This window comes from Styela clava, chromosome 12 (assembly GCF_964204865.1).
Source record: "Styela clava chromosome 12, kaStyClav1.hap1.2, whole genome shotgun sequence".
NCBI lineage: Eukaryota > Metazoa > Chordata > Ascidiacea > Stolidobranchia > Styelidae > Styela > Styela clava.
This window is the reverse complement of record NC_135261.1, coordinates 5590499-5618048: the sequence shown is the minus strand read 5'-3', so window position 1 is coordinate 5618048 and position 27550 is coordinate 5590499. Positions and strand designations below refer to the sequence as shown.

Sequence of the window (27550 nt, the reverse complement as noted above, 5' to 3'; positions counted from 1 at the left end):
CTTTCGTGGTTGTTTTTACTGTTTTACAATGGATTTATTTCAATTGGGATTAAAGTTGACATGTTTTTATTAGTGGCTGGGGAGGTGGGGTGAGGCGGAAGTGCGAAACCCCAATATAACATTCGAGAGGCTCAATGAACCCATGTACAATACTTGTAACGCTGTAAGAAGAATTGTTTTGATTGTATAAATATAAAGAAAAGCAAGCCTAATACTGACGAAACAAAATTAGCTTTGAAGTGTAGAACGTTTAATATTTATGTCAAGGGTAATAGGTTCATTATATTTAAACAACAATTGGCGCTCCAGAAGTGTGTTTACCAGTATGTAGGTAACTAATTTTGTTCGCCTACTTTACATTAACTTGTATTAAGGGACTGAAATGTATGGGAAGAGGGTATATTCACTTGGCTAACACATAGACAGTCCCAAAACTCGAATAGAACTAAACTGAGGAAAATTGGAATAAAATTATGACGTAACCTAGTACACACACTGCGGGAGTATCCAACAATGTAGATATAATAATATCGGATTTGAAAGTAAACATGATAAACCCCTGGACTGTGCTGAATAAAAAGTCGAACCGGGACTGCAAAATGAATTTTTTTTTTGAAAAGGGCAATACAGCATCGAAATTACCAAATATCTATAGACAAACTTGCGGAAAGCCGTATCGTATGACTATAGTATGAATTGGTCTCTATAATGGACTGTTATTCAGATCGGTCAACGGAAGGATGTTTGCGTCATACCTTTTATATATACATAACAGTTTGCAGATGCCGGTCGCAGTGCAATATAAGATACAGATTCAGTTTTTGTTTACGATATAGGTTTCACCATTTTGCCAGTTTTTTAGATATCGTTAGATAGTAATGGCTACATACTTATAATTTGTAATAAATTGGGTTGGCAATGTCTAACTGGAAAGATTCCGCGCCTTACATGATTAGTATCTCCTGCATATTCTTGAATATCAATTGCTTCTTCTACAGCGCCTTATTCGAAGCGAAATACGCGCATGAGCGTCGTATAAGAATGTGCAAACTTTATTAAGGACAAATGTGTAATTGAGTATTTATCACTTAAGAATTCCACTGTGCTTGCTTTTACTTTCATATTATTGGTTCAGCAACCGGTTTATCTTTGCTTTATTTAACGAGGAAGAATTTGATTGTGAAGTAATAATTACTGCTCTTAAGTTGTTCGAGACGATAATTGTCATTGAAAACGGATGTGGTGGTCGGATGCGTGGTAAAGTATGTCTAGTTTATTGAAAGCTTGAACGTTATCATTAAAGGTGTGATTCGTTTCCTTAGATTGTGAGAAGTGATCTACTTGCCAAAAAACTGTTCTGTGTGATAGTAATTTTCGCGAATTTTCACGTTTGCGCGAGTATTTTTTGTGAGAGAATAGTTTCGCTAGAATGAAAATTTACGAGAAGATGGTTTCAAATTGAACGAATGAATGGTACGCGACTGAGTAGTTCTGGAAAACGCAGCCCGACCCTGGTAAACCCAATCCTCGAAAAATGCAAATTAATACTTTAAATACACCTCGCCCGTGAGTTTCACATTTCTAATATTACTTATTCGAAGTAACAATTCAATGTTTTCTGCCAAGACAGATTATAATAGTGTAATTTGAAGATGTCCCAAAAGCACAAACACCACTTATTATTTATTGCACAATCGATAGAAGCGACGAGCTATGATATACCAAGCTTTGTGAAGCCATTGGAGTGTTGCTTTTCCGATATAATATTCATGGCATATTCATGCAATTTACAATATACCTTGCTACCCAAGCCTCGACCACAACGAAATGGTATTATTCAGATAGCATTGTTAAGTTTCCGTGTTCCATATATAGTTGAAATTTACTTTGTAAAAGTTTTATTGCGACGCCGTCTCGGCCACCTCAAGCATCCTGTAAAGTTTACTATCCCAGACATTGAGCAAATCTAAATATTTTTGCCATTTATTTGCGAATTCCCAGCACAAATTATATGCTTGAATTTAAAATAGGAAATTTCAACATTTGCAGTTGCAAAGTTTCGTTTCAAGACTTGCCGGTATAGAAATCATTTGCTAGCTATTTTGTAATTGCTTGCGATTTTAGCTAACACTGCGGGTGTATATTCGATCTTTTCGTGTTTGTATTTCAACTATTTTGCATTACGCTACTAATATAACAATTGTCGTAGGTCACCTACGTTGATAGTTCTAGTTGTATGTTGACACCAGAGTATGTATGGCGCGGTTCCTGAACAGGCTTCACCTAAACCAGTGTTTCCCAAAGCTGATTGCCCGGGGCCAAAATTGAAAACGGGAGGATATTCGCGGGCCGGAATAGCGGAGCGTCCTCAAGGGGCCGTATCTGTACCGGTACGTGTGATTAATATACCGGTATAATTGAATTGTTACGAATATAAACATGCTTAACTGGGATAATGACATAAAAATTGGCGGTATCTATAGAATGCAAGGTAAAAACACAGAGTGTTATATTATCTCACTCGAGTTAGGCGGGTCATAATAAATCGTTGAACAATTATTCTAACTCACCAGACAGGGAAGGTACAGTATACCATTTGATGGATTGGGAGCTTCCAACTTAGGGTTCTGCTTCCAGTCCTTATCACGTTCTCGGCACTTGTGGTTCGATGTAAGAGCGTTGAAGAGTCCTTAATTAAAATAGGTAGAAGTTAGAGCTGTAATCCCGTAGTATATGTACCAGGTTAGAGTTAGGCCATAGTTTTATTCCGATTTTCCTTAAGCTTTCCGGTTGAACTGAGAATATTTTAGTTCTATTGCGAGTTCGGGAACTGTCTGTGTTAGCCAAGTGAATATACCCCCTGCCAAGTGAATATACCCCCTGCGATTTCATTCTGAATTTGAAAACACCAGAAGCAGATGTTGTTTCATACCGAGTGGTTTTGTATATTGATTCGTGAAAGTGCAATTTTGACAAAATCCCCGTTTTTGTGATTTTGTGATCACGAATATCGTGGTACGGAGTGTTTAGGTGGATTTAATTAATAGCGAAAGTGCAATTTCTGCCCACTCTTACGATTTGCGATGGTGAACCAGACACCGTAATAGAATAGGTACTGGCGATCGCGGAACAGGAATGTTTGAAATATTTATACCGATTCGAGGTCGAAATGTCAAACCCAAAATCAGATAGCGAAAAACGGACGGTTAAGCACCGTCATATTCTCTGGTATCGTTACGATGTCAGGCTACGACGAAGTCTTGAATCGACCAGAATTACGATAATAAAACTACAAACTATAATAAGATTCAAGAGAGAACCGACTTACCTCTTGTCGAATTTGTAAAACTGAGTGTTTTGGTTGATTTAATCGCAAAGTACAGTTTCGATCAAACCCCCACTCTTGCGATTACGAATATCGTGGTATTCGAGTGTTTCGATTTAATCCTGAACACCGTAATATAGGATAGGTACTGGCGATCGCGGAGTAGGGATGTTTAAAATATTATTACCGATTGGAGATCGAAATGTCAAACCATAGACCAATTTAGCAATTTTCCGTAGCTTGAAATGCTTTTTAGATCCAAAAGACTAATAAAAACGATCGGACCCGCTAGCAGTTTCGATACAACTTAGCAAATAAAAATTTTAGAACCCCCCCCCCCTTGACATTTTCTGGCTACGCCCCTGGGCTTCACCCACCTACGGGCTGTCCCGCATTGATCAGAATTAGTAAAACTTCGAACTAGAATTATATGATAAAGAACCTACTTATACCAATTGTCGAATTCAAAAATCGTTGGCAGAGATCTCTATCAATTTTTATTCTTTCTTTGGCACGGAGATTTAATATTTCGAAACAAGGGTGTGCGACCTTTAATATAGAAGAGACAGATACAAATAACTAGATGAAATTTTTGGTTATTGATCTTATGACATGCGTTGTTCTCTTCCTACGGACTAGCTGTTAGGGCATTGTAACGTCATAGGCATAGATCATAAAGTGGACTCAGGTATAAACTTTGCAATGAAAGGGATTGGAATTAATTACTCACACATACCGGATTGAATTGAATAAAAAAACTTTTTCGCGGTTCTCGCATTTGGCCCGCGGGCAGGGTGCTCATTCCTGTTTTAAAACGTTTGATAAATATTTAAATTTCAGTATGAGTCATTATAACAACTTATTTTTCGCAGGTACTAGGCACCTCTGTTGCTTTAATTTCGTTGTATAGATAATTTCTGACCCGAAAATGGCGAAGTCATGCAAAGGTCGGTATCAAAGTGTTTTTTTAGTTTTTGAAATAAACGATCAAATTTTATTTCATGGTAATGTAAATGCGACTAAAGTGCCGTCCTTGTGTTTACATTTTCTTCTCGTATATCGCAATTTTATGAACCTTGTGTCGTCGAGTCTAAAAGTTTACATTAACAAATAATGAATTTTTTGTTTAAAAAAATAATATTATACTCGTGATCTTATTTGATCAACTTTTACTGCTTCAAATTTTGCGTCAATTGGCAATTACTGGCGCTTATTTCATCTACCTAATTATGTGGTTTTCAATAGCTAACAGAATTTCGTTTGTCGCCCTTATCTTACCCGAGTCTGACTTTTGTGTTGGTGTTCAAGAATATCATTATTAGAAATTGAAATAAGCATACTAAGCTGGCGGTATGGCGCATCGTTCTAAGCGTTTGAAATGGCTCGCCACCGCACCTTTGATTAACTTCCGTGGGTTCGCAAGTTCGAATCCCGTGTGTTAATTATGTGCGAGAGGATTGCTGGACTCTGCTGAGTGGTTCACGTAACCGCTAGTCGGTTACGTCTTCCTTCGCCATCAAGTCCATGCTTCCGAAAACAAATAACTAACTAATCCCATATCCGACATGGGCTTGTAACCGGACGAGATGCCGTGGTTTGCCATATGATTAAGCCGTCTTAACGACTCTCCTCTCCCACGGGATAAATATGTGAACCCTATCCTACTTATAACTTTCTCGTTTTCTTGTCAGACATTGTCAAAGAAGGACCGACACCGGCTGGAGTATCTGGACCCCCGCCGTCCAAGCGATTCAGAGATACGGGTAAGAATATTAGTTATAAAAAAAAAGTTAACGTCGCATTTAGACGTAATTAGGCGACATTTTTGTATTAGTTTTAACTGTTTATTCGGTCTCTTACAATGGTATATGATCGTATCCCATTACGTGTCGTATTCCATTCATTTCTTTCATGTCGATTTTAATCGGTAAGTTTGTTGAGGTATTTGTCTTATGTCTGTCAGTTGAATCTGCTCCAGATTTTGCTTGTGCAATCATCATATGTCGGACCAGAAGCGTATTGATTTTGGATGAATTATGTCGTATAATTAGCGAGTTATAAATTGGGGTCACTATGGAGTAAGAGCGCTGTTTTGGAAGATCCCCTAACTTTCGATCGATAAGTCTTCGGTCTCTGACCGATATTCTTGTTTCAGGATTTTGTCACTCTATTGTCACACGCCTCAGATGGTGTGTAATGCGCGACCATAAATAATAATTATAGTTTATAGAGTTTTGGGAATTTCATTAGTCGCCAGTAACACCACTCATGACTAATGAATCATATTTTCTTCTGATTGATTACGCTTTTCTTTACATTGAGCAAATAACCATAAAAATACTTGAATATCTTCATTAGCTTCAAGGAGGAAGAATAAGCACTTTTTCTGAGAAGCTGTTATGGTTCTTCGTAAACCAGACGCTCCACTTATAACCACTATATTATATTAGGTTCTTACATCAAATACACTGAACTATATAAATAAGGTTTGAATTCAATAAAAATAATAATTCCACCATCTGGCAAAAATGCTAGAATCTCATGAAGAAGTTTTATGAATGAAATGGAATATAATCTTGTTTCAAATATTTGATAAAAATACAGCAATTCCAATGGCTTTGGGATGTTGAAGTTTAAAGATTTACTAAGAATTCAAAGTTGACATTATTATTTGGCATTCAGTCTACAGTAAAAGCGACGTAAATGACCATAAGGTTTTGCAGTTTTTATCGTGATAGATGATTATAGTTTTCTTTTTGCAGAGTACCATTCACTTTGGGGTAATTTGCTATTAATTCATTTTGTTTTGTATTGCCTAACTACTAAAGTAGATATTATATACTAACAATAAAAACGCTTCTGGTCAAAAAGTTTCCACTTCAAACTTTTTCCAACTTAACTCGAAAATGTTAAATTTTTTACTTGTAAAACTGAATCGTTGAGAGACGAGATCACCTGTAAAATTAATCTTGAATGTTTATGCTGACTACCCTGTTCATTCCAAATAATGTTAATGACCCCAGTCATGATGAAATAACAATATGTGTGGAGGTGATGGAGGTTCGTCTGACTAACAATTTTTCATTTCAAATAATTCAATCTATGTTTAAGTTATCTCATCGACTTTTCTTTTTATTCTAAAGAGTTTTTTTAAAACTTCATAATTTTGTAAAATTTGTTGTAGGTCACAGTTTTTAAATTGTTTTTCAATTACTGTCTATGTAAATGTCCATGGTTGCAAATTTACTTGACAGCAAATGTCTGTGGGTGCAATGTGTTTGTGCTTATGTCCATGGAGGGTGGAGATGTCCACGGGTACAGTTTAAAGTTGCAAACGTACATGTATGCAATCTAAATGTGGGTACGAAAATCTTTATTACAAAAGTATGCAGGTACAATTGTCCTGGATGCCGTTCACGTGAGCAAATGTACATGCCTGTATCTGAAACAAATAACTGATTAACTATTTACATTCTCAACTAGGACCGATAGTACATGAGAAGCAGTGGCCAGCCATATCATTAGACATTCATAAACTTTTTCTCCTGAGTTGAGTTAAACGAAAATCGAATTGGCTGTCTGTACAGTTTTTATCTGGAGTATGCTTTTTACAAGAATGACTGAAGATAGTTTTGATTTTATACTCAGTGCCAATTTTTTTCTATTCCAGCAATTGTTAATCCTTGTAGTGGTCGATATGAAGGTGGGGAGAGAGGACTGGCTGTACAATTGCTGGTTGATGTCGACAAAACCAGAAAATATTATGAAGAACTCAATATCATCAGTGGAACTGTGTCAACAAAAAATGCAAAAGATGCTCCTTGGTTAGTTGTCAAATCTTCAAATTCAAATATTTTTATGTAACTATATAGGCATAGTGGACCAATAGGTTCAGACCAATGGTTCTCAACCTTTTTTTCTGTCACAGCCCATTTTCGTTGCAAAAACATTCTGTAACTTTCCCATGCCAGGGTAATACCAGGTAATAAATGAAACTAGATTTATCAATAACTAATGCAATTTTCAACACGTTGTGGACCACCTGAATATGTTCCTATGGCCCAGCAGTGAGCCATGACAATGCGCTAGACTTCCAAGACAAAAGGGTGAATCTTAAAATTTGAGGAGAATAAATTAATGGAAAATATTACAAAGAAATGGGTGTTCTTTAAACTGGTATCTGATCATAGTTTGATGCAAAATTTACATAAGTATTTCAATGAAGAAAGATATATGTTTAAAATCCAAAATATACATTTTCCTGATTTTCACAAAACAAATTTCCAGAGTTTCACGATCCTACTGGGTTAAATCCCTTTAAGTTATAGTGTAATTATTCATTCTTCATTGTTATTATATTATTCAATATAAAGCGATCAAATACAAAATTCGGTCATGTGGCTTTCACCATCTATAGACTCTTCCTAATCGCTTTGACTGGAAGTCTCTCGTAAATCAGAAAAAGGCCTTCATTTGGTTTTTGTCCACCTAACAATTGCTCGAATTGGTTGTAGTGTTCCATAACCTACCATGGTTTTAAATATAAAGAGCGGCATATGCAGCAATTTATTATATATTTGTCAATCAAAATATGGGACTTGAAACCAATATCATTCCACTAGTTCATATGCGTAAACAAAAGTAATAATAACCTTGTGAAACTCAGAGGTAGTTCTGCCATTGTTAATTGGGCGGGGGTACTTGTTAGTACTATCAATCCTGATGAATTGATGAATAAATATCTTCATATTTTCAACTCTATATCATTCTAGGTCAGTTGATGCTTCTGCTGTGTACTTCACCATCATACCAAGAACTTTGAATGTTTCTGGCGGAACTTCAAATAATCGCGATGCCACTGCAAGTATAAAAGCAACTTTCAGTGATGGAACTAAGGCTGGTGGATCATTGGCAGTCAAATTGACAAAAGCCAAGAACTGGTCAGCAAAGATTGATTTGGAAATTGATGGACAATCGAAGTTATCTTTGAATGGAATTGAGAGACAGAGCCTTGTGAGTTTAAAATTTCTTGTGAATTTGGAAATGCGCTTTAATGTTGAAATTTCAAACAAATCTTTATTTGTAAATATTTCCAAAAAATAGATAGAGGTGAATGAAGGAGATTTATACATTTATCCAGGGGTAGAGGAAAGTCGATAAGATGGCTTAATCACGTCCTCTTCATCTGGTTGTTCATGTCGTGTATGGTTATCAGGAATAGATAGCATGGACTTATTCAAGCATAGATCGTATATGGACAATACTAGTTTCATATTTAATGAGAATCGGGATATTCTTATAGCCTCATGAATATGGCTTAAAACACTTGTAGGCGCTCCAGAACGGAGTGTGTGTACCATTATGGAGGTAACTAATGTTGTTCTCCTACTTTACATCAAGTTGTGTAATAGGACAGAAACCTATGAGCAGGGGGTATAGTCACTTGGCTAACCCAGACAGTCTCCGTACTCATATTAGAACTAAAATAAGGAAAATTGGAATAAAATTATGCCCTAACTGTAACCAGGTACACACACTACGGGATTACCCACTTGTAAATATTTTATAATAGCATGTTCCTTTGTTAAATTTATAGACTCACAATGGTTTCGGTCGCAGTGGAAATTTACAAAAATTTGTTTGGATAGCTATATTCACTTATTAAATTTGAATAACAAACACATTCTCTTCTTGGTGGAAATTCCCTGATAAGTTACTACTGTTTTAGTTCTTTAATAGCAACTGGTTTCCTGTTCTTTGTTGGTTTTGCCCTGAGGATTATATATGGATTATTATTAATATTCATGGATTTTACCAACTCCTTAAACATAATTAATTGTGGGTTTTAAATCTTGCTTTTATCCTTATTTCTTGCATTCATGACTCATCTTCATGCTGATAACACAGGCAAAATAAACTTACCCAATCAGATATAATTTTGGTCACTTCGTATAATTTTCTGTGAGTCATTGTGGCTCGCCACATTCTCATAGTTTGTTACTTATCGATCTTTAGATCGGTAATTACTTATCGATCTTTAGATCGGTAATTACTTATCGATCTTTAGATCGGTAATTACTTATCGATCTTTAGATCGGTAATCACTTATCGATCTTTAGATCGGTAATTACTTATGGATCTTTAGATCGGTAATTACCTATCGATCTTTAGATCGGTAAGTGTGTTGATAGGTATTTGTCCGTTTGTCTGTTAGATGCACGCGATATCTCACGAACGCGTGGTTGATTCTGCTCCAAATTTTGCATGTGCATTCATTATATCTCGGACCAGAAGCCTATTGATTTTGGATAAATTATGTCGTATAATTAGCGAGTTATTAATTAATGATTGATGGGACACGCGGTGTCACTATATGGTCATGAATCGAAACCGCAGTTTCGATCGATAAGTCTTCGGTCAAATCCCATGCTCACAACCTTGGAGTGGAATAATTTGGGTTTGCAATGAACCACGGAGGAGAGATATTTATTGCCACAAAAACAAAACGAGAATATCGGTTGGAAACCGAAGACCTATCGATCGATAGTTAGGGGATCCCCCAAAACAGAAACTGCAGTTTCGATTCATCTGCTCTTGTAACTTGCGCACTGCGCATCGCACACACACACTCGGCGGGTCTCAAAATTCTCAGTAATAACAGTGATTGATCATTGTTTTGTGCGGGTCGTTGTGCAGGACCGAAAGATACTGATCCCACCAGAAATAGGCTTTGTTAATAGCAAAAGGTGTAAATAGGCTTCCTATGAAAAAAATGTACGGTAGATTGATTTTTGAATAATGAGAATATATATTTGAATCTGCCTATTAGATTAACTTCGCTAGTTCAAAAACGTTCACCCTCTTTTTGACAGTTTTTCAAAGACATCAAAATCGACATTGACTATACAGATAAGATGGTTTGGCCAATTGTTGAACTCTTTAATCTTGGTGCTCCACCTGCTGGAATGTCTGACAGGAAAATTGATGCTTTCTCTGCGTTTGAAGATGCTGGGTTGAAGTTGCATTACAATGAAGCTGATAGCGAGAAGGTGGGCTTAGCATTTACCTATGATTTAAATATCGTAATCTGTGATGTTTATACCTAAACTGAGTCCACAAAACAAATACAATCATGTAAATAAGGAATTTCATTTTGTTTTCTGATAAAGATGTCAAAATTCCAAAAAAACTGCATATTACTATGTCCGTCATAATAAATATATACTGTATAAAATTTTAATATTGTATTTTTTGGGAGTTTTCGGCACATTTCGAAATGAAATTGAGGGCATAATTTCATATGTTGCTGTAATGCAAAGTATACTAGTTACTTACCCAGTGGTTGCTACTTATGCAAAGCCCTGCTTAGAGTACAATTGGTATAAATACTTCATTTTTTTAATATAAGGAGACTTTATGTATAACCTTTATAACAACACTATTGTTGCTAACGTAAAGTATATTCTTCATAAAAAGTATATTTTTAATGGAATTACTCCAAATATTGCGACTGTAAAGCTGTTCGTTTGGTTTTATTGTTGAAAATTAACATTTCTTGGTTCACAATAATAGAGACCATTGAGCATGATTGAAAAAACTTTGTTACTGATAAACAAGAAACTCATCTTTTCGTTTGTGTAGTTTTATTCGAAATTGACCCACTTTATTTCAAATTCAAGAATTCTTTTCTGAATAGGCCTACTACGTTTTTAGAGAACCATACTAAATCCTGTGGGATTAACCCTAATCTGTGGTTTAAGGGCTTATTCGGTTGTTGAATAAATGCTTGAATAAATTTAGGGCAGCAATCTGGAGACAGATCTTGTTTTGTCCGGGTAGTCAATTGAATAAATTTTTATAACTTTTTTAAATCAAACTAAAGGTCATCGAATTGTACTTTCTACATGGAAATCAAGCAATGTTATATATCTTCGAGCGATTCTGTTCAATTTGCGATTCAAAATTAAGATGATTTAATCATTTGTGCGAACATAGTTACAATAACAAACCGTCTGATCCTTTCAGAAACAGCAGCTTCTCACATATTGTTTAATCATAACTGCATAACATAACTGCATAACCTTGTTCACTTCATACAAAATTCAAGCAAAGGGCGCCATTCACAGCAATATAAGCGCCATATAAAATCTTATTACATTTAATCTAAATTTGATCAGCTGATAAGTAAATAAGAGATGTTCCTATCTATAACAAGTTGAAGGCCTAACCCAAGGGCTTCTTGTAGGGGCCATTGTCGAAGCAATTTAATAAGATCTTATTAACTATATCAGTGTATCAGTGGTTCTCGAACTTTTTGAGCCGCGTTCCCTTTTTAAAATTTGTGAAGTCTCGCCCCCTCCTCAAAAATAACTAGCTAACAATAAGCTATAAATAACAGATAGTGAAGCGAAAGTATGTTTTATTCAAAAATAACATTGAAAATATGTATACATAGTAAAGAAATGTAAATAATAAAGAATGTAAATTTTCAAAATGGAGATATGTAAATATCCAAAATAAGGCGGGCGAGATTAAATCAACAAATATTTCAATTTTTAATTTGCTCAAAAAATCGTCTACGCCCCGCAATGCGTGGGCGTGCCCCACAGTTTGAGAATCACTGAACTATATGGTACTCCTACATTTTCACAGGTTGAAGATCCAACTCCAAACAATCCTTGGTCGAAATCGGATTTGTTTGATGTGATGATGCATTACTTTGACGAGACTGAACAATCTGATGACAACATCTGGTGCATGATGGGAACTACTCCACCTGATAAGCGTTATATGGGATTCTCTTTTGATAAGGACGGTAGACATGGATTTGGACTTTTCACAGGGTATGTTCTACTTAACGGCAAAAGACTTGTGTGTTGTTTTGTCAGTAACTGGGCCAAAGATAGAATAGGATTTACATATTCATCCCGGAGGTGAGGGAAGCCGATAACACAGCTTAATCATATGGCTAACCAGTAACTCTCGTGCAGTTACTAGTTCACGATGAGTATGGGATTAGTTAGCCAGGTATTTGTTCTCAGATGCATGGACTTGATGGTGGATGAAGCTGTGACCGAACAGCGGTTAAGTGAACCACCTACGAATCCCGAGAAGTCCAGCAATCCTCTCGCACATAATTATCCCTGTATGGGATTCGAACCTGCGAACCACGCAAGGTAATCACACATTTTAAATAGTGTAAATGTTTAATTCAATGTAAATGTATAATTCATTCAACATTCACATGGCTTTCAACGGCGCTCCAGAAGTGTGTGTGCCAATATGGAGGGAACTAATTTTGTTCGCCTACTTTACATCAAGTTGTGTAAAGGGACTGAAACCTATGGGCAAGGGGTTTATTCATTTGGCTAACACAGACGGTCCCCGAACTCGTAATAGAACTAAAATAAGGAAAATCGGAAGAAAATTAAGGCACACTACGGGAGTACCCTTTCAACATATCACTAGAAAAGTCAATTACTGTCTTCTATGCTTTTATTGAGACTAGACAGTAGACGCAGACTACTGAAAATTGACACAAAATTAGTATATTTTAAATTATTTGCAGACACTCTAGCTTTTCTGATCTTGACTCTGACAACATTGTACTAAAAAACGAAGCTCAACGTCGTCTGTTGCATTATCTTGTGCATGAATGTGGACATTGCCTTGGACTGAAACATCCTTTTGAAATTGGTAAGATTGTATTTGTATAAATGTCTTGGCTGTGAAGCAATGAAATTTTGAACCTCCAGAAGTATGTGCACCAAGATGGCGCGCATCATGAACATAGTATGTGTACCAGGTTAGGGTTCAGGTTGTGCGCCATCTTGAGACCGATCTCTAAGCGAACCTATAGTTATAGTCACTGAAACAATACCATTTAGACACAAATTTTGTCTGGTTGGTACAATGAGAGTAAATTGGTGAGAGCTCACAGTCAATCGTACTTGATGACTGAAAATCGTTTTGGGGGCAATTTCCAAAAAACAACTAAGCACAGCTATGCAACATTTGTTGATGAGAAAGTGTGGGCAGTTGCTTATCCAATACCAACGCTGACAGATAACCGAATGCGAGAATGTGGTGAACCATATGTTAGCCGTATTATCGTCTTTACTTTCCCTGGGATAAATTTGGATATCCTATTCTCACTGAATCTAATAATTGCAGAAGGAGCCAATCTTCATTGATTTTCCTCATTTCAGGATAAAATTTAATTTTCTGAGAAAACTTGATGACTTAGTTCTTCTGAATTTTATGAATCTTTCAAACGTAACTCTTTGATCTTGTGTGTAATTCTAAAGCACCCTTTACCTCTAATCTTTTATATTCTATGTTAGGTGCACCAAATTCACTCTCTTGGATGAACTATGCTTGGAAATATGATGTTTCTCATCAACCTGGAAGCTTTTATTCTGACTTCAGATTTTCCTTCAGCGATCAAGAATTGAGATTATTGAGACATAGCCCTGGGAAAGTGAGAATTTTTTTTACTAACAATGTGTTTAACTTGTTGTTATATGGGTGTCGCTGCTCGATAACCAGTCTTGGTGTCTCGCGCCCTCATTCACCCTGAAGTACCATTTTGTGTACTGTGTATTTCAGTATGGCGGAAATATAGAGTAATGCTGTACTCGTCACTGTTATAGGTGTAGTTCACACAACTGTTGGTCGAATGCAGTTTCCTCCACTGAGTCCATGCATATGAAACGGTATTTCTGAAGTATGCGTACCAAGATGGCGGGCACCGGTACATAGTATGTATACCAGGTTAGGTTAGGGATAGGCCAAAATTATATTCCAATTTTCCTTATTTTAGTTCTATTACGAGTTCGGGGACTAGCCATAGTATGTATACCAGGTTAGGTTAGGGATAGGCCAAAATTATATTCCAATTTTCCTTATTTTAGTTCTATTACGAGTTCGGGGACTAGCCATAGTATGTATACCAGGTTAGGTTAGGGTTAGGCCAAAATTATATTCCAATTTTCTTTATTTTAGTTCTAATACGAATTCAGGGACTAGCCAAGTGCCTCTCGTAGTATTTGTAACTAAAATTATGGCCTAACCCTACCCTGGTACACATACTAGATTCCGGTGTCCGCCATCTTGGTACGCATACTCCAGTAACGCCTCTGAAACAAATAAATGACTATTAATTCCCATACCCCCCACAGACTAGTACTCGGATGAGGGGATGTGGTTCGTCATTCAACTAAGGTTTTATTTTGACGAGGTAAATGAAAATATAACTGTTTCCAGGAGTTTCGAACTGCCTGTTCTCAAACCATCCTCGCTGATGTCATGGGATCAGGATACAAAGTTAAATCTGAGGCTCCTGATGTCACTGTTGCTAATGACAATGATGACATCAATGAAGAAAGTGACGTTGTTGATGATCCAGGAGTGTTGGCCAGCAAACGACCTAAAAGAAAGATTGTTTTGGACTTGAGAATTAGATCAGAACCATTCGTAAAGGTTGGTATCTAGAGTGAAAAGAAATATTGTATTTTATCCAATTATGGAAATTTCACTAATTTTAATAGCTTATTGCTTATCAACTTCTTTTTACACACACAAGATTGTGCATTAGCGTCATTTGCTGGGATCCACCGCATTCCGATTGGAGGCCAGAATTCATTTTAATATTTTTTTTTCTATTTAAATTTACTTGCTTGAATGGCCTAATAATGATTTGTTGATCATGTTCATGGTTAATATTTCAATATGAAAAACGATGAGCAATTCCATGGAAATCTGGCTATTTTATATTTGTTATTATTAGTCTAATTTGTTAATTTGACATAATTAATTTGAGTGGTTGACATACCATACTTAAATCAATCATTTACGTTGCCAATTTATTATGCTTAGCTTAGATGTTAACATTGGCATTCTACAAGATGATTGAAGAAGAAATTGAGAAAAATCCTTGACAAATGATATAACATTGCCTGGGTCAAAAAATTTTTTAAGTCAAGATTCTACCTTTCAGGGTCAACTCCTCAGTTTTGAAGCACGGATAAAGAATGTTGGAAAACTTCCGGCATTGATTGAAGGAGATTTATCTCTAGAATCTGGCAACCTTCAGTTGTATCTCACTTCTCCTACTGGTGTTGTACAGGTGAGCATTACTGATTTTAACTGTTTGTTTATAATATTATTCTGGACGCTGATTTTATTCATTTCACTCTAAATTTGTGGTGGGCAAGTTTTTGGACCATGTGCCAACAATTTGGCCCACCTAGACTGACGGGCCATGTGACGTAAAGAGTTACATTTAATGAACGATATTAACAGTGTTACAGAAACAAAAACAGTATACATTGTGCTAAAACTAAATTTAATTGCAATATCAACAAATTCCCTGATCTATTTTCAGCTAGAACATCAAAATTTGGATTTAGTTTGTCTCTATTTTTATGCCGCGTACTTCAGTGCAGTTCGCTCTGAATAAGGCCCTGTAAAAGCACCCTGTGTTATTTAACTATACATACAGATCTACTATTTTTGGAAGAATTTGTGGTCGCGAGTCCCAAGCTAATCACAGGGTTCAAGTCTCATTTAGTGGATGAAGTGTTTGGTCATTTCATTTAGTTGATTTGGATCACTTCAGGTCATATATAAATGGTAACCAGAGTCCAACTCAAGTTAGGTCAATGACTCGAGCCTGTACAACAGGGACGTAGCAAGGTCGGAACCCTTGGGTCCCCTTTTGAAATGTAAAAACAAGCATTTTATTGTATCATACATTGCAATTTTTTTGTAGCTTGAAACAGTTTTGAGACCCGCAGGACTTTTTTGCTTCCTGTCATACCTGCTAGCTCTTACGATCTTGCATTAGAATTTTCAGACCTCTTTTCACAATTTGAAAATTCTGGCAACGCCACTGCCCAACACCATTTCTTACACCCTGTATGAAGAGATGGGCATAGGATTTGAGTGTTAAATATTGAATATTATTTTTCATTTAGGTTATTGACCCATTTGTTCGTCCCATTCAATCCGGTTACACAAAACCATTAGTGTTATACACACCAGAAGATGAGGAAGGTCATGATCGATATAATGAGTTGGTAATAGTTGGGGAAGGTCCGGATGGTTACCAGGCAACCACTCCCGGAAGATATGAACTCAGAGCTGTGTACAATGGAGGAAGGTACAAGGTTACTTCTGGTGAGTTTATAGTTTGATGTGCATCATTACAAACTTATTTATTTTGTTGTTGATCTTTTTAGCAAGTTCTGGACTTATAAATTTTAGATCATTAAAGTCTCTAAAAGGCTTTTGAATAATATTCTTTTTAAAATTCTGCTCTATAATTAGCCACAAATTTTTCTGTTTTTAGATTTCATGGGTTCACCTTTTTATGACATTTTGTTCAATACTTTCAATGCTTTGCTGGAATTTTGCTTATATTACTCTTGACCATATCATTCAATATATTTGAGCTCTTTTTCAAGCTTTGTTTGGGCATTGTGTGTTTGGTTTCATTGTTTCTTTATTTAATTCTTTTATTCTTAGCGACCTATCCACTGCACATTGTTGAAAATACGGATGAAGATGATGAAACAAGTAACCAGGTAGTTTTCAGTTGCAATAACTATTTGCTGGTACTGTTTATGTTGCTTATAATGTGAACATTCCGTAATAATTTTCCATACTGTCAACCAACGCCTATATAGTCTTGATTGAAATTGTCGCTAAAATAGGGAGTCTCCATGTATGGGAAACTGAAATTAAATTAGATTTCTCTTTCTGAAATCTATAGCTCTGATCACATAGGTATAGGCTGTGAGATTCCTTTAGGTCTTTCAGGAGAAGATCATTAATCAATCAATCAAATCGTTTTTTATTGAAGTTAAATCAGTAGTCATCAACTTGTAAATCGAACATAGTGTCCATCGCTGATCGTTGGTCAGTTACAATCATTCAATAACTGAATCCTATGCATGATAGGATATTGAAAGTGACTTAGGATGTATGTATTTATTCCGGGGGAAAAGGAAAGCCGGTAGAATTAGTTAGCCCGGACTTTGGTGATTGATAGATCATATCATTTTCTCCAGTCTATGCCAAAAGAGATTGTGTACGTTATCGACTTACTTTTTTCTGTTGTGCTCGACAAAGTAACGAATTTATCTGTTTATTCATCAATTGATCTATAATTTCCAGATCTTGTCAGCAGCTACTCTTCAAACTTCTAGCTGGGGTAGATTCAAGAAAGCGCATGAATATTGGAAGAAAGTCGTTTCCAAACCTGTCGAATACAAGAAGAAACGAGTGACGGAGCTTCTATGCGTAATGGAAGGTCTATGCAAAGAAAATGCTCGCACTCTGTCATCTGGTGGTAAGAAGACGAGAAGCGCTTCTAGGAAAACCACTCTTGCGTCTTCGAAGCCAGTGATTGGCTCAAAACAACTTCTTAAAGATACGGCTGATCTTGTGAAGCATTACCATGAGGAGGTAAACCATAATGAATTTTGTATGTCTAAATAGTAGTGCTATAAAATTTTATTTTCACCATGGGAGATAGGATTCATATGTTAGGTAGGCTATGTTGCATATCATGCCAGGCGTTAGGAATTCTTGCCATCACAGCTCCAATTATCATGCATGGGTTCGCAGGTTCGAATCTTGTGGAGAATGATTATGTGGGACAGGATTTCTGGACTTCTTGCCTTTGTAGTAGGCTATGTATGTACTTCGTAGTTCATGTAACCAACGAGTTCATACATTAAATAAATAACTGGTTAACTATCCCATACCTGACATGGGCGGAAGCCCGACGATAGGTAGTTAACTATTCCCATACCTGACATGGGCGGTAGTCCGACGAGAAGCCAAAATAACTAGGTAGTTAACTATACCCATACCTGACATGGCCGATAACCGGACAACAGACGAGAAGCCAAAATAACTGGTTAACTATTCCCATACCTAACATGGGCGGTAGCCGGACGAGATGCCAAATTAACTAGGTAGTTAACTATTCCCATACCTGGCGACATGAGCGCTAGCCGAATGAGAAGCCAAAATATCTGGTTAACTATTCCCATACCCGACATGGGTGATAACCGGACACCAGACGAGAAGCCATGGTTTGCCATGTGAATAAACCATCTTATCAGCTTCCTTTTCCCATGATATAAATAGAATAATCCTGCTAGTCGTACTACTATTGCAATTTCTGTTTCAGGGGAAAAAATCTGAAAATCTTGACTATGGCAAATTGGTGTTTGGACGATGCAAACTATTTCTACATGACAAGAGAATCCAGGATGCAGAGATGGAATTCAACCAAATGTTAACAGACCTTGTAACTCGCGGTGTGAAATATGACGTTGTGCGAAAGTTGGCGAAGGATTGGAGTAAAATGAAAAACCCAAGTAAGTATGATCTGCAATATTTTGTTTTAGCAGTTCTGCACTTCTTTAATATCAATAGGGATATTGCGACATTGTCATTGTTCGATATTGTATCTTTTATTAGAACGCTCATTTGAGTTTTTTTTTTTGAACAAGGCCATGTACAAAAAGCCACTGATATCTAACAGCAATATGAAGGATGGAACCATTTTTAGCAAGGCTTGTTTGGCATTGCCTATGCCATCATAATTAAGTCTAACACTTTAACTATTATGCTAGCGGTTCCCAGAGGGTGCGACATAGCACACTAGTGCGTGCCTGAAATAATAGATTGAATATTGTTTTTACTTTTATGGACTTATCTGTCAAGTAAAGGATTGTAAGCTTAAATTCTATTTCTTTCCTTCTTCTTGTAGCTCTCTAATCTTTGATTTGATTTCAGCCGACCCTGAGGATAAAAAAGCAGCAGGATATCTTCAGAAGAAAGTAGAGACTGTGTTGACTTGGGCTCCAACTACTGATGGAGATGGAGAATCTGATCTTAGTGGGATTGGTCTGGGAATGTAAGATTACTAAGTGAATGTTATAAGTGAAATAAATAGTCTGAATATTATGAATAACTTTGTGCCAGATCAGTTTGTTTAGAATACTGTGCTAGATTTGAACGTAGTATGTGTACCAGGTTAGGGTTAGGCCATAATTCCAAGTACAAATACTACGGGAGTCACTTGGCTAGTCTCGAACTCGTAATAGAATATTATAAATACCTTTGTGCCAGATCATTTTGTTTAGAATACTGTGCTAGATTTGAACGTAGTATGTGTACCAGGTTAGGGTTAGGCCATAATTTCAAGTACAAATACTACGGGAGTCACTTGGCTAGTCTCGAACTCGTAATAGAACTAAAATAAGGAGTTATGGTGGTGGCCTAACCTCAACCTGGTACACGTACTACGTTCTGGTGTTTGCCATCTTGGTTCACATACTCCGGGAGTAAATGCTTATTAATCATCACGCACTCCGTGAGACCTAGCATACACATTTAGCATCACATTTCTTATTGATTTGTTATTACCTGGCTAATTTTATTTCACCTTCTTGTTACAGGCCATTCAGCAATTTTGATGTCCCGCAACTTCGAATGGCATCTACAATTGTGGAAATGCTTTTCAACAAATACAGCGAGACTAAAAGTCTTCTTGCTACAATCACTTACGCTGACAAACTACAGAAAGGAAGGGAAGTGAATTATATGGTGTTAAGATGGGCTCTGGAGGCTTTCATTGTTCACTCTATGGATGCAAAGAGAGCTGGAATCAAGTGAGTATTTAACGCTGTTTACAACATAGCTTGGTTTAGTCTTTAATCTAGTAAAAATGCATCAAATAGAGAAACTTAGTGTGTTTGTTGCTGGTATGTTCTTCTCTTGAGAAGTGAGAACTGACATTACCAGTCCTTAATTAAAATATGTTTCACTACATATAAGAAAAGATTTAGGTGACCACTCGGATATCTATTTAAAAAACAGTTGATACAAGACTTGAAACAATCTCTATCACAATGCAACAAGAACAGTTAGGTTATGGCTTGACAAACATGAAGCCTAATTTGGCCTGAGTGTTAATAAACGAGATCACAAACGATTCATAGGGGAAGCTATATGTACAAAACAAAGTTTGATTACCCATGTTGCATTCATTTTTTGTATCATTTCTTATTATAAGACAGGCCAATGGATATAGCCCTATGTTTACGCTATTAAACATGTAGGCTGTTTAATGTGGCAACACTGTTTGATTATTCACATTGAAATAGCCTGGGTCGTCCTGAGAACAACTGGGTGCTTACCTGCTCAGAGGTGATAATCTCTTACATTATTGGGATGAAAAAGATAACCGCTTGTAAAATGTATTTTATCCAATTTATTATAAAGAAAGTATCTTTATGTTTTTCAAGTTTTTATGTCTTATTTTTATAATTATTAGGACTTGATTGTTGAATGTCAATGATTAAGATATTCAGAAGCGGGAACATTTCATTTTATGAGACTAAACGCATGATACTCAATCTCATCTTCAATTTCAGATATCCCGAACCTCGGGATAAAGACAAATCAGTACAGACAGATGCAGCAATGATTGTAACAAGACGAGATGGTCAACCAAACGAAGACTGGATGAATTACTGGAGATGTGATGCTGATTTCAATTACCATCACAGGTAGCTTCTATTTTCAGTTCATGCTACTTTTATTTATTTTGCAATTTCCATTTATTTATTTTTCCAATATCCTTAAAGTCTTGTTGCAATTGTTATATTTTACTGAGGCTTTGCTGGTTTATTTCGAGCTCTTTAATATGAATAAGTGAATGTTGGAAATCAAAAATTTTTTTATTGAAAACTCACAGAAAAATGCTTTTGAGCTGGTTTTCTAATCAAACTTTGAAGCCATATTCAAATTCAAACACTTTTTATGTGGCATAAAGGAACACTTATATATGTCACAGGGGAACACTTATATATGTGACATAGGGGAACACTTATATATGTGACATACGGGAACACTTATATATGTGACATAGGGGAACACTATTGTGTGACATAGGGGGACACTAATGTGTGACATAGGGGGACACTAATGTGTGACATAGGGAACACTTTTGTAGGACACAGAGGAACACTTTAATAGGACACGGGGGAACACTTTAATGGACAATAGGGGAACAGTATCCATACATTTAAGCGTTAGGAATACGCTCGCCACCGCACCTCTAATTACTCTGCGTGGGTTCGCAGGTTCGAATCCCATGCAGGGATGGTTATGTGCGAGAAGATTGCTGGACTCCTCGCCGTCGTTGGGTGGTTCACGTAACCGCTGGTCGGTTACGGCTTCCTCCACCACCAAGTCCATGCTTCCGAAAAACAAACAATATAACTAATCCCATACCCGACTTGGAATGGTAACCGGACGAGAGGCCGTGGTTCGCCATATGGATAAGCCGTCTTATCGGCTTTCCTCTCCCCCGGGATAAATATGTAAATCCTATCCTATCCATTTGAGCATTGCTCTCTTGTTATTATTTACGTTAGTATTGACATTGTGGCGCTCCAGAAGTGTGTGTGCCAATATGGAGGTAACTAATTTCGTTTGGCTCTTTTACATCAAGTTGCGTAAAGGGACGGAAGCCTATGGGCTGGGGGATATATCCACTTGACTAACACAGACAGTCTTCGACTCGTAATAAAACTAAAATAAGAAAAATCGGAATAAAATTATGGCCTAACACTAACCTGGTACACATACTACGTTAGTATTGACATTGTTAGTGAAAATAAAATCTTATTTTATTATCAGGCATTTCCACATCGTATACATCGTGAGCCAGTTTCTGCGGCGTGATGCACAAGGAAAGCTCGCTATCATGGGAAGCGCACCGAAACATCTGCTGAGACAAGGAGAATTGTTTGGATACATGCACACACAATTACTTGGCAGATATGATGCAGAAAGAGAATCTTGGGGATTGGAACCTGTAGTGGTGAGTTACAATTTTTTAGAGCTAAATTTTGTCTAGTGGAAGATTTCTTAGAATCTGTATATTTATTTTATGGTATAGTCGGGGCTGCCATAACGTCCTTATTTCTAAGATTTGTCCCTATGTGTCCTTATTTTTGTTATATTTTAGGGGTATAGGTTCTGATACCTTAAGTTGGTCAATTTGAATGATTGATTTGCTAGAAATGATATTAGAACCTCATGATGTAATAACAACAAATTAATTGCCACAATGACTAAACATCGGCCTACCGTCAAAGATCAGTTCGTGTAACTTGAATCAAAATATGTTTGTCAATCTAATTTTAATATAATCAAACAAGTGAAAGTGAACTCAGAAAGTGAGCTACAGTCATATGAAACAGATATTACCTAAGAATAAAGAACTTCTGGAGCAAATCGTTTTAGTGCAAATTATGATTAGACATGGGTTGCACTGGCATGATTACATTTTTTTCATTACATTTTGTTCTTTGTTGTCCTATTATTATGTTTCCCTGATGTCCTTATTTTGGGATCATAAAGATGGCAGCCCTGGGTATAGTGAAGACAGGGCATTGTTCTAAACATCGGCCCAATTTTAGTTTCTTGGAAGCGGGAGTTGAAACTGTGATATAAGGGTTTCAAATTTCAAATTATACTTTTCAATATCTGCATTCATAAAATTAATATTAGAACTGAAATTTAAGGGAAAAAATATGAGCCGAAAAGGATAGATTTTATATTTTGTATGAAGTATTAGAAAACTATGTATGTGAAAAATTAATCGGGGCTCCCGAATTATGCGAACCAAGATGGCGGACATCGAAATGTAATATGTTTACTAGGTTAGGGTTGGGCCATAATTTCAGCTATAAATAATACGGGAGGCTCTTGGCTAGTCTTCGAACTGATAATAGGACTAAAATAAGGAAAATTGGAAAAAAATTATCGCCTAACCCTAACCTGTTACCCATGTTACGTTCCGATGTCCGCCATCTTGGTTCGCATACTTCGGGAGCACCAATTAATCATTAGCTCCAGCCTCGGCTCCAGCAGAATGTCATGTCCTACTTTCATAACAGGTCGAGGGGGTATTTGTCAAAAAAGGTTGGAAATCACCGATTCCCTGATCTGATCTATCTGATAAATTTAATAATCGGAATAAAATTTTGGCCTAACCCTAACTGGGTACTACACATACTATAATAGTACCGGTGATTTTGCCTCAAGCTTCAAACAAAAAATGTCATTGCTAACTTTTGTAATAGGTCATGGGAGGTATGTATTCTAAAAGTTAGCTATAGATCTAATCTATCTTAATCCTTTTTCAGCCTTGGTCGTATGATGAGGTGGCTATGACCTTCAATGCAGGGCTGGAATTTCACAATGACAGACAATTCCGATGGTATGCTCCACGTCCAAATTCTCAATGGCCTGAGAATACAAGAAAAAAATTCAGATGGATGGAAGGAGCTTATAGACAAGCACTGAGTACTGGAGAAGTGGCGAGGGGGTATGTTATATTTAGATAAGCTGGGATTTACAGGGGGGGGGGGGAGTTGATAAGACGGCTTAATCAGATGGCGAACCACGGCGTCTCGTTCGGTTACCAGGTTACGTTGAGTATGGGGTTAGTTAGCCAGCTATTTGTTCCAAATGCATGGACTTTGAGTGTATTTGGCGTGGTGAGTTCTTTCATGCTATTTATGAGTGAGAATTATGCAAATTTTATCCTCTGTACCAAGCAATGGGGAACCATGTTCTCTCATCCAGTTACCAGCACTGACCCAGAGTTGTTAACCACTTATTGTTTTATAGGAATGGGCTCTAAGCTCGGTTTTCAGCTGGAAGTTTTCAAATGTAATTTTAATACTACTATCAGTAGAGGTTGTGCGAGACTAACTTTCAATCCCTAACTCTCAATGAGTTTGCGATAGTGGATTGGTATGTGTGTAGTTCAAGGAGGCTGTAGCAGGAATAAAAATACCATAATATGCGTATACATTAGTGTTAGTGTGCAGCAGGACTCTTGAATTGTATAGTAATTCTAATCCGTTCATAATTTTCTACTCCAGAGTTGAAATGACACCAAATTGGTCCGGTCACATCTTAGAACCATCGTCAGGGATTTATCAAGACCAATTCGGAAGTTTTCACAATTCTGGACATGGAGTGTTTGGATCTACAGGTCTTAATCCAAGAGTGAGTTGGATATTTGATTCAGAATAGGGTTTATTACTCATATAAGGTTTTCTATCGTCTAGAGCATAGGTTCTCAAAGTGCTCCGTACGGAGCCCCAGGGCTCCGCGAGTGAAACCCAGGGGCTCCGCGAGCTATTCGATTACTCTTCAAAATACTGACTCAAAATTTTGTAACTGTTCAAAGAAGCAATCACAACTTTGATAAAATCTGACAACAATATAGCCTCGAAATATGGTAAATACGGAATCAAAAAATGACATTATTTATAAGCAGGAGCGTAGCCAGGATTCTTAAGAGGAAGGTGGTTCAAAATTGAAATCAGAAATTTCCGCGCAACATTCTTCGCGATTAAAAAGACACATAACGAGATTTCTGTTGCGTAAAATATTCATTCCATGACCGATGCGAGCATTTAACGTGTCTCGTCTTTATAATGTAATTGTGCTCATCGTTACTCACGTTTGGTTTGAGATTACTATTAAGATTACTAAAATGAAAGAATACTATTCTAAAATAACATAAAATATATATGTGATAAACTGCCAACTATAAATAAATTGGAGTCGTATTTTTGCGATCTTGGGATTTGTCAAACTTGATTTGTTCTTTCGCACTTGGGATCATTTTTAAGCAAGATATCGCCGTTTAAAAAATCACAATGTCTGGGCAAAATACGAACAATTAAATTTATTTCATTGCATTCGGCTTCGTCGGTAGTTTCAGAATGAAATAAAGGTATATCGCGGATCGCGCGCACAATTGATTGCGTGCGGCTTCGCCGGTAGTTTCAGAATGGGATAAAAAGGTACAACGCGCGCACAATTGACTGTGTTTTGATTTCGCAGTTACTACGATGAAAACCTAACATAACACCAAATTTTGTGATTTACAATGTCTATAAAAGCGTTTTCAATCTGATGTGAGTCTGCTGAAACCAAACGTGTGATCTTGCATTTTAAGTTTCAGTTTTATTATTTCAGAATGCCGTTTTTCAATCAAGAAATTTGAGTTGCGGATTTACCTCTTTATTAATTATTATTTTTAGCATTTCGTCGCCGATGACTATAAAATGGTAACATATTTTTCACATTGAACTCTTAATTTCCCACGAGAACAAAAAAGCAATTAACGTCGTCATTGTGTAACAATACATGTATATGCCAAGGAAAAATTTTTGATTTAGGGTTAAATAAATTTAAGCCTATAATTAATAAATTTAAAAAGTTAAATAAACACCGGCGAAAAGATGTTTAATTAAATCACGCCATGATGACGAAAAAAATGGGCGATTGTAACAAAATGAACTCGCGCACGTTATTAGCGCCTTTTAAGTCTTCCAAAAATGTCAAAATAAAAGATTCGACCCCTAATATATTAATATGTTCGTCAAGTGTCAAATTTACAGCTTTAGTATGAAATTTAGATTTATTTATGACTTGTGTTAACCCTATTAAAAAAGGTTCAGCATTTAAAATAATTAAAGTACTTTTAACTTGCTCAGGAATATTAATCTGAAAGTAACAATTTTTACATTCATTTTGGGGCTCCGCGAATAATATTCAACCTTTCAAGGGCTCCGCAACACCAAAAGTTTGAGAACCCCTGGTCTAGAGTTTGCTGCCATATTAACAAAATGGCAACGATCCAGGGCGCTCCTGTAGCATTTGTACCAAGAGGGCGCACAACCTGCTAACCCTAACCTGGTATGCATACTATATTCAGGTTGTGCGCCATCTTGTTACAGATACTACGGGAGCACCCAATCCATATGTGCGTATAGTTCTAATCTATTTATTATTAACTGTCTTGTGATATATGCCCGCGAACCTGGCTTCTACCAGAACACACAGGCTAAAAAGTAATTTAATAATTTTAAAGAAAGTTCTTGAATAGCTTTTTTATGCTGACTACACTCAGTCAGCCGCGTGCTGTCACTAATGGTTACAGTGAAATGCCATTTTCATGTTTTTTTCATTTCATAGCTCTTGTTCGCATCTAGTGTATTTTCATTTTGGTGAAAAATAAACTACCGACGTGTTGGACTTTCACCTGCCTACCTAAGCAGGGGAATCTGAAGGGCTAGGGAAAGTGTCTTACTAACAATTAACACGACGTCTTGTCTGTATTCATACCTGCTTATGAATCTAATTTTCTCATCTTGAGATGCATATTCAAGGCTTGGTCATAAATTTCGTACAAATTCACTCCTCTTTATACAGGCAACAAGCTATATGAATGACACAGCGACCGCTGTACGCGATCCAATTTTCTACCGATGGCACAAGAAGATTGATAATCTTTGGCATGATAATAATGAATATTACAGATCAGAACTTGGTCATGATGGACCACCTGTAACTATAACGGCTGATGACATGATTATTACCATTGATGAGAAATTTCCTCAAGGATTTGATCAGTACGTTATCATATAAAATAAGATTTTGTGTTTGTTCTGGAGACAGATAAGGCCGGATTATTCACATCATGGCTCCCATTTCATAAAGTCTGGTTACTAGTCCAAGTTGAGGGTATTGACTAATTAACCAGGGTTCTACAGACACCCGCCTGGGTTCACAGAGTAAAATGTAATGAAGGCAATCTTTGAACCTCACAAGCCGTTTTAATAACTTTAAATCTGTATTTCAACATGTTTTCCGATCAGAGAATATGGAAAAAGGATTTTGTATTTATACTGAAGACAGATGGGGTAGGATTAATCACATCATGGCCATAAGTCTGGTTACCAGTCCAGATTAATGATATTCAACTAATTAACCAACGATCAACGATCAATATTTTTTCAAATCAATCAACCGATTGTAACTGGTATATTTATCACCCCAAAACATTTCACATTATGTATACCAACTCTCATTTCATACACATTAAAAATCTCTTCCAATTCAGAATGAAAGGAGGGAAATGGGTGGCCAATCCCTCACAGGAAAAGAGTTGCTTGAAAACCTTCCTTGGACCTCCGACTAAGAAATATGAATGGGATAACAAATTATCTCATGAGAAGTTTTATTATCACTTGAGATTGAGACGAAATAATGGACCAGGTAGCAGAGGTGAGTATTAAAGAGAGAGGGATAGAGATATTCATTACT

The 27550-nt window shown here is 36.7% G+C and overlaps 1 protein-coding gene across 1 annotated transcript in view; it reads left to right on the top strand.

Moving 5' to 3' along the window:
* The first annotated feature begins 4195 nt into the window (after positions 1–4195).
* LOC120329438 (uncharacterized) overlaps positions 4196–27550 on the top strand; it is a 31863-nt gene continuing 8508 nt past the window's right edge. Inside the window, exons 1-22 of the mRNA XM_039396064.2 lie at positions 4196–4272; positions 5017–5088; positions 6996–7149; positions 8098–8338; positions 10198–10374; positions 11978–12168; positions 12894–13021; positions 13669–13805; positions 14591–14806; positions 15324–15452; positions 16303–16504; positions 16853–16911; positions 17504–17794; positions 18528–18717; positions 19139–19259; positions 19804–20016; positions 20782–20916; positions 22052–22235; positions 23566–23747; positions 24310–24436; positions 26657–26856; positions 27348–27511. Of these exons, the coding sequence (XP_039251998.2) occupies positions 4254–4272; positions 5017–5088; positions 6996–7149; positions 8098–8338; positions 10198–10374; positions 11978–12168; positions 12894–13021; positions 13669–13805; positions 14591–14806; positions 15324–15452; positions 16303–16504; positions 16853–16911; positions 17504–17794; positions 18528–18717; positions 19139–19259; positions 19804–20016; positions 20782–20916; positions 22052–22235; positions 23566–23747; positions 24310–24436; positions 26657–26856; positions 27348–27511 (3532 nt within the window). The 5' untranslated portion in view covers positions 4196–4253. The remainder of the gene's footprint in view (positions 4273–5016; positions 5089–6995; positions 7150–8097; positions 8339–10197; positions 10375–11977; positions 12169–12893; positions 13022–13668; positions 13806–14590; positions 14807–15323; positions 15453–16302; positions 16505–16852; positions 16912–17503; positions 17795–18527; positions 18718–19138; positions 19260–19803; positions 20017–20781; positions 20917–22051; positions 22236–23565; positions 23748–24309; positions 24437–26656; positions 26857–27347; positions 27512–27550) is intronic.